Raw genomic sequence first — 8,559 nt, forward strand, 5'->3', positions numbered from 1 at the left:
CAAGATGAGCGTTGAAAGAGGATGACTCCGCTAGTGTCACGTTATTGACAAACTTTCAGCAAAATTTTGAGAACGACAATACGTCCTTTAAAACTTGTGTCATGAACCTTGCATCACTCTACTGATAGAATCACTCTTTAAGATAGAATATATCTTTTTTCCACTTTTAATTAGATTCAAGTGTCTCTTGAGACGCACGAAGTATATTTTTACGTCGACAAATTTATTATTTCTAGGATTATGATGAAAACTGGGTCGCGTAACTCTAAGTTTATAATAATTTACGATATTAATTTATTAATTTATTAATATCTCATTGTCAGATATGCCAAAGGTTATATCTGTATGAGTAATTACAATTATTCTAAATGATATCACAGCTGACGTATAGCTGTGACATTGAGCTAGGATCACAGCACAAAGCGACGTAAGTTATAAACGTATGTCGTCTTTACTTTCAAGTACATACGACGTTACATTTACGCTAAAACTTGTGCGCTATCTACATTTATGGCTTACGTCTTGCCGTAAGTTATTACGTCGCTTTCTGCTCCGACCCTTATTTCTATTCCGTAAACGCGAAAATTTTCAAATTTATAAATATTTTCGTTGTCAATTATCCCGATTTACTTGTAATAAAAAATTTTGATTCGATACATATGCAATATCAAAAATTTTTAGAAAAGTTACTTTATTTGATTTATTCGTAGTCTATCGCGCCAGAGTTTGTTTCGATCTTGATATCTCTCGATATCCGATATGTATCGTATTTTTCATTCTTAAGGAAGCTCGTTTACAGCGTTTAATGGCGAACGATTCTAGCCAACCCGAGATCACAAAGTTCAAAGTGGTAGGTTCATGCTGATTCTGTGAGAGGTAAGGATTGGTGAAGCCAAGTTCTATTGCCTCCTTCAGCGAAATCCGCGGCCGCGTGTCCGTCGCCTTTCAACATCCATTTCGTTGTTAACAGCCCATCCACTCCCACCGGACCACGGGCGTGGATTCGTGTCGTGGAAATACCGACCTTCAAAGAAACAATTATATATACATAATTTCATATGGATATTATGGAAAAGTATGTTATCTATAATTGATAAGTCACGGACATGTATTGCTTTCTAACTTTGTGCGAACGTATGTTATAATTAGACAAGTGATCTTATAAATGAAACAACCCATACAGCACCAAAGCTTTCAGAAACATTGCAACATTGCAAATTACAATGTAATATTGCACAGACGGTTCAGAGACATTCAATTGTAATATTTCGCCAACAACGTTTCAGTAACCTTGTAGAAATATTATAAAGTTTGCAAAATATATTTGTAACGTATTATAATATTATTTAGATTTTTCAAATTTACATTATTTCTCATGTATTCCAAACGCAGCCTAATAGCGTGTATAGCAACGCCTAATAGTCTCGTGATTTCCGATATTACTGCATGGTATCGGTAGGGTACTTCAGATTTTAATAGATGAAGTTTGAGAATATACAATATAATAGACATCTAAAAGCGATAAGAAAAATTGTTGCAATTTTTTCTTACATATCTCTTGGGTGTCTTTGTATTCGCAAATTTTATTTATTAGGTTGTTCGGAAAGTTTGTTTGAAATTTCCTATCTATTATAAATACATAAGTATATAGAAAATTTAAAACAAACTTTCCGAACAACCTATTAAGTATCCTGCATATTTATATAAATAACGTATAATGAAATCAATATTACAAATACATTGCACCGTGCCATTACTGCAATGTTACATTGTAATACGTCTGAGGGAGGACAATTTCAATGTTGCTTCAAGCTTGCAACAACGTTGCTGAAGCATTTCGCAAGCTCCATGCAATGTTACAATGTTGCAGTGAAAGGTATATGCAATGTTTCTGCAATCTTTCGGTGCTGTATGGGAAACGTTTGTTTGTTTCAGACCGGAGGGTCAATTCTGTATCTTACACCATAGTGAAAATGCTGAAAGTGAGTAGGTTTGTCTCTTTCCAACTTGTCCCCTTAGAAAGAGACAGAGCCGCTCGCTTTTAGCATTTTCACTATACTGTAAGATACAGAATTGACGCCCGGGACACCAGTTTTGTTTTACGGGCTCTCACCTCCGCGCCAAGTCCGAATCTGTAGCCGTCTGCAAATCTGGTGCTGGCGTTATGGAATACACACGCGCTGTCTACCTCTCTCTGAAAATGCATCGCTGTGCTGGTCTCCTCGGTGACAATAGCGTCGGTGTGACTGCTACCGTATTTATGAATATGACTAATGGCGTCGTCGACATCCGTAACTACTTCTATAGTGCATTCGAGTGCGCCGTATTCGGTTCGCATGCTTTTGGCGGCGGGCGGACCGAAGGTCAATAACTTTCTTAGCTTTGGACCGGAATTGATTTTCACCTGGAAAACACACCTTTTGCTGTACACCCGGAGGATACACTCGAAATAAAATTGATATTAAGAAGCTTCGATTGTGGTCAGCGGAGAAAGAATTTTAATGGATGCTCGGGAGAGCGATTCTAAAACATTAGCATATGTATGTACGCGTGGAGCAGTTTCTTCCGTTTATACTCTCCAAGAAAAGATGTGGGGGAAAGTAAATCTTTCTTTTTTTACTCCGACTCAAAGGAGCCAATATATGTCTTAGAAACTCGAGTACGAACTTCCGACATTTTGCGAAATCCTGATGAAAAGTTGTTGATGAAAGTTTCGCTCGCGAACGCCAAGTACGCGAAATACTGCAGCGCGACACGAAACAAGAAACTGAGGGGAAATAGTTTTCTTTAATTTTTAATCCTTTGAATTGCTCGGAGCTATTACCGGCGGATCCTTTGATCCTCTTGAAAAAACTAATTTCAAAAAGTGAAAAACTAAAATGATATGTATGTATATATATATTTACATAGTTATATGTATATTTAAAAAGATTCTTTCAAGCGGAGGAAGCTCACCCCTTCTTTATGCAACATACTGCACAGGTCGCTGAAGAAGCTGCCGCTCATGAGACTCTCGTGTATCAGCAACGTCTCCATAGCGTTGCACGCGGCGGGATAATCGCACTTGGAGTCCTTGATGATCTTCATGGCCTTCGCTACATCCGCGTCCTTGTCGATGTAAACGTGACAGATACCCTCGGCATGTCCCAAGACGGGTATGTGCTTGGATTGCTCCTGAATCGTGCGGACCAAGTCCGAGCTACCGCGGGGGATGATGAGATCTATGTGTTTCTCCATCGCAAGAAGATCGCCCACATCCTCCCTCGTGGACACCAGCGAGATAGCGTTCGATGCGCCGAACTTGTCCAGTGCCTCCTTCACGAGCATCATCAGATACTTGTTGCTGTGGGCGGCTTCCTTGCCGCCCTTCAGGAGCAGCCCGTTGGCGCTGGACATGGCCAGGGCGGCTACCTGAGGCAGGCTGTCCGGCCTGGATTCGAAGATGACCAGCAACACCCCGATGGGCACCGTTATCTGTTGCAATTCCAGACTGTCGGCCAATCTGGTCCTACGGAGCACGCGACCTACATTGTTCAGCGAATCGTCCGCGATCTGATGCAGACCGGAACTCAGAGACTTGAGCTTCGCCGGCGTTAGAGACAGCCGCGACAGCAGGGCCTTCGCCAGATTCTTCTTACTCGCGGCCTCCATATCCAGCGCGTTCGCCGCGAGAATATCGGCTTGTCTGGACTCGAGCAAACTCGCGAGGACCTTGATGCACTCGGCTCGTTCCTCCGGGCGTAACGCCTGCAGCGTTCTACTGCCGAGGCGGGCTGAAATTTTACTCGCTTTTGAATATGATAAGTGTCCAAATATCGAAATAGTTTAACTATAGAATAAGCATTAGCTTAATGAGCGGTATCGCTTTAAACTAATCTTATCTTATCGTAATGCTTCTATATTTAGCTATTTAAATGCACACCAAAGGATTCTTGAATAATCTTCAACTCCCAAAGTCGGAGGTTGAAACATTACCATTTTCAACATCAGTGATTTTTTTATTGGCCATATCTGGCAATTAAAATTCTTATTGCGAAAAATATTACCCCAGCCAGGGCGTCACGGATTGTAGAGAGGTCTCAGGTTCGAATCCTGGCTGGGGTAATATTTTTCGCAATAAGAATTTTAATTGCCAGACACGGTCGACAAAAAAATCACCGATGTTATCAATTTATTAATTACTACTGGCGAGTTCAAGAATATTCTTACTAGTAAGCTATCAAACTAAGCCTGATCCATCAGGAGATGCACAAATTTTGTCATCAATTAATAAAAGTTCTGACGCTCAAATTACTATAACTCAAGATGAAGTAATGGAGAAGTCATATGGCGCTTTTTCACCCGAGTTGTTGAAATTGGTAGAAACGCAAAGATTTTCTCGATTAACACGTAAGACAAAATTACGTAAAACAGTGGCATTCGTGGCGCAGAGGATTGTGCGCTGGTCTGGTAATCCGAAGACCCGGGTTCAAAACCAAACAAAAACATTGTTGGTTTTTCGTTCGATCGCCACATAGCGAAGTGGATATAGAGAGAGGTGTTATAAGAGGTTTGGGCACGTTCCTTCAAAAACGCCTTGTAACCCTCCCAGTCAGAAATGACTCGTAGATCGATGTCAAAATGACGTCGAATCGACGTCAATATGACGGTTTCGATGTCGATATGACGTCGTTTCGATGTCGATCGACGAGTCATTTCTAACTGGGCTAAGGGGAATCAATAAAATGTACTAGTTTAGGACTTCAAGCGATTCACATAAGTATTGACTTAACAAAAAACAAATATTGAAGAGAATCAAGGAAATCGATTCTTCTTTGTCAAGCCATCCAAGTTCTTCGAAAAAAAACAATATTGAAGAGAATCTGTCACATTGGATGGCTTGACAAGAGAGAATCGATTTCCTTGATTCTCTTCAATATTTGTTTTTTATTACGTCAATACTTATATATTTTATTATGAATACTCGTTGATTTAAATCGAAAGTAAAAATTAATTTATGTTCGATTACAGTGCTGCGAGTTAGTTGCACATTTCGGGCAGATTTTGTAGGAGACGCCTGCTGTATATTGACCGTAGTGGGGGGACAGTGGGCGTTTATCTACGAAATCTGCCCGAAATGTGTAACTAACTCCGAGCACTGTTCTATTGCTATATATGTTAATTGCTCAGCGAGCAATTGTAGTTCTGAATGCACCTTATACTGACATGGCCATACTGTTTTGCTTATTAACCAGAAATATTTTTGTGTGATTTTTTTGTCGACCGCGTCTGGCAATTAAAATTCTTATTGCGAAAAGTATTACCCCAGCCAGGATTCGAACCAGGGACCTCCCTACAATCCGTGACGGGCGTCTTAGCCAGCTCGACCACTGGAGCTGTGATAATTTAATACTATTCGCAATAACATGTATATTACTTAAGATGTTAGATTACCATTTTCGGCGACCACTTCGACAGGAGTGGACGAGCCGGTAGCCTGCGTGAAGAACGTTCCGATCTTCCTGCCCGACATGATGCTCTTAATAGCCTTCTCCTGCGTGCCGTTGCAAATAACCACCGCAACGCCACGGTCCATTGCCCAGAGCGCGGCGTTGACTTTCGAGTCCATGCCACCTGTGCCCACCTTCGACTTCTGCCCAAATTTGATGGTACCTCTCAGATCAGAGCTGAAGGTGTGCAGCATCTTGGCGCCGTCCTGCCAGGGTGGTAGATTGTATATGCCGTCAACGTCGCTCATGAGGACCAACAAGTCCGATTGGACCTCGGCCGCAAGCATAGCCGCCAGGGAGTCGTTGTCCTTAATGGATATTCCGCGTCTGCCGCCGCCGCCGGCGACCTCCTCGTCGACATGCGGTGGCGGGGACACCGCGTCGTTCGTGTTGATGATCGGCACGATGTTCAGGCTGATCAGTTCGCTCAGCGTGCTGAACAGATTCTTTCGCGTCTCTTCGTTGTAAAAGTCCGGCTTGGTCACCAGCACCTGGGCGATTTTGACTCCGTACTGGGCGAACATCGCGTCGTAGAGGGACATCAGGCCTGACTGACCCACCGCGGCGGCTGCTCTAGGTTCCAACATAGTTCCTACATGAATATCAGAGATATATAAGTTATCTAACGTCTTTTCTCTTATCTCGAAGATGTGCTATCAGTTACGAACAGTCCTACAGCGCGAGTTTGCGACTTTTGGAATTGTTAAAAATGACTTTCGAGAAACGCCACGACGAAGAAAGTAAAGAAGAAAGAGCGGACGATCGGCAAGACAGTGAGGAAAGTTGCTCTCGACGTGCACATCGATCGGAAGCCGCACTCGACAAGATTCACAGGACAAATAGAATGCCACGGGAATTCATCGCCGGGCAGTTGTTAGCTCAATCTCTCTCTATATATATATATATCTATAGACAGACCGGACATTGTAAACTTGGCAGACTGCCCAGACAGATATTTGAAACTACTATCGGAACGTTAACACCTCCCGCTTGGGTATTTTCACAGACAGTTGAATTTATGGACCATCGATTTGTTTCGCCTTTCTCGAATCTTCGAACGGTTATTTATCATCTCTCGAGAAAAAGAGCTCATTAACGTCTCTTCAACCGCCTGACAGTGCCATTTATTGAAGAAACTTTTGTTATTCTTTTTCACTGTACACTTCGAACACGCGTCATTTTTCCCCGGTGGCTCGGTAATTCTTTAATAACTAGATGGATATTAAAAATGTATAGCCCAAGATTGATTCGTACGCGCCGGTCTCGCAAAAATATTAATATTCCGCCCGTGAATTGTTTACGCTATATTGTCCCTGCTGTCCACACACGTACGGCGCACTAAATCAATGAATCGTTAGTGAGGAATAGCCTTGATTGCAATACCAATAAGAGCGTTTCTATCACGTGTATCAGTGGAGAGGAAATTCGTTACTGAGGAAGTTATTGTCTTCGCGAGGATCGATGCATATTAAATGCTCCCATGAAATATTCGTCTCCATACGAGAGTAACGCGACGAATAAATGATCAGGTATACATTCGTGCTATGCCGGCAGCAAAATTGTATTAGCTGTTTCAAGTTAATATTTATCTCTTTTTCTTTCGTCAATAAATAGCAGACCTATTTAACGCCAGTGAATTCATTTCAAAGTTAACACACATTTTATGTTATAGATATAATTCATTCTGGCTAGAGACATGCGATCACGTTATGTAAAATGCTCTTTGAGATAGCCATTGTGTAATAACAACGTTGCATCTTGTAACATATGCAAAATGACCATCCATTTTGCGCAAGCCACACCGACGATCACACGGGCTTTAACATATAATACGTGTAATAATGCTACTTAAACTCGGGGCGGAAATTGCATTAATAAAACAAGCGGCATTTTTCAAGCTTCATTATAATTCCTTTATGCACGTGACTCGGCGGTAAATACTCTTAATTAGAATTACGAGAGCATTATTGATTAGGGCCGTAATACGACCGGTTCCCTCAAAGGGGAATAAACGTAGACTGCAAGATTATCGCATTCTGGTCACAATTACGTTAATGGCAATTTATCCGCGTACGTATACACGAAATTCGCCTCTTATCACTGGTGCGTGAAAATATTAATTAAAGCAGGCGTTTATTGAGTGCGTCGCACCCTAGATATTGCGTCCGTTGCGCGAGCGTGTGTGCAGGAGAACATGAAATTGGCACGGTATACTCCCGCGCCAATTACCGCGTCCGACATTAGCGTTTCAGCGGCCCGTCTCAGGAAGAGTAAAGGAGATGAGGTTCATTACTTATGAAATAGGTCAGCGTGAATTTAAGGACTTGTGATCAATAGTCTTTGAGTATGCGAGATCGCAGCGCCCGCTGAAATTGTAGAATAGACCGCATTCTTGCGAGATTACGGTGCGAAGAATATCTCTATTGTTGTAAAGGACAACGTTAGATAACTAACTGCCTTAGTAATAATTTTATTAAATGGTCTGTAAAACGGTCCAGGAATAAAATGCTCGAGCACAAAGTAGGAAATAAAATTTCGAATGGGCAAGCATACCTGCGTGTTCCCGCGTGTGATCCGTGGGGCTCAGGGTCTCTCGCATTGACATGGACATCAGAAGCTCCTGGGTGAGCTTCTGCTTGCCAAAGGCGACCGCCCCGCTGGTCACCATGATGCATTCGCGCCCGTCGATCTGACATTCGGCCACTTGCTCCACGATAGACGCGAGACGTCCGAGGGCCAGGCCGTGCTCGTCCTCCCTCGTTATAACGGCGCTGCCGAGTTTGATTACCAGTCGCCGAGCGTATTGCAATTCGCTGCGTTCCGCAAAGGTTTGTTGCCTTCGCGGTCTGTCCGATGTTTGCAGCTCCCTTCGCACGTACCCTTGCGACATGCCATTACTCTAGAAAAGTTTTTCGTGATAAACGAGATAAAATCGTGGTGAGAAAACAGCTGTGGGGAAGCAAGAGAGGCAGAGAGAGAGAGAGAGAGAGAGAGAGAGAGAGAGAGAGAGAGAGAGAGAGAGAGAGAGAGAGAGAGAGAGAGAGAGAGAGAGAGAGAGAGAGAGAGAGAG

At 42.6% G+C, this 8,559-nt stretch overlaps 1 protein-coding gene across 1 annotated transcript in view; it reads right to left on the minus strand.

Moving 5' to 3' along the window:
• Nucleotides 1-674: 674 nt before the first annotated feature.
• The window catches only part of LOC105557665 (delta-1-pyrroline-5-carboxylate synthase), an 11,735-nt gene continuing 3,850 nt past the window's right edge, over nt 675-8,559 (minus strand). Inside the window, exons 2-6 of the mRNA XM_012004966.1 lie at nt 8,043-8,388; nt 5,434-6,081; nt 2,956-3,773; nt 2,114-2,404; nt 675-1,024 (exon numbers count right to left, since the gene is read on the minus strand). Coding sequence (XP_011860356.1) covers nt 857-1,024; nt 2,114-2,404; nt 2,956-3,773; nt 5,434-6,081; nt 8,043-8,388 — 2,271 coding nt within the window. The 3' untranslated portion in view covers nt 675-856. The remainder of the gene's footprint in view (nt 1,025-2,113; nt 2,405-2,955; nt 3,774-5,433; nt 6,082-8,042; nt 8,389-8,559) is intronic.

This window comes from Vollenhovia emeryi, unplaced genomic scaffold (assembly GCF_000949405.1).
Source record: "Vollenhovia emeryi isolate VEMERY1.0 unplaced genomic scaffold, V.emery_V1.0 DF939434.1, whole genome shotgun sequence".
Lineage (NCBI taxonomy): Eukaryota > Metazoa > Arthropoda > Insecta > Hymenoptera > Formicidae > Vollenhovia > Vollenhovia emeryi.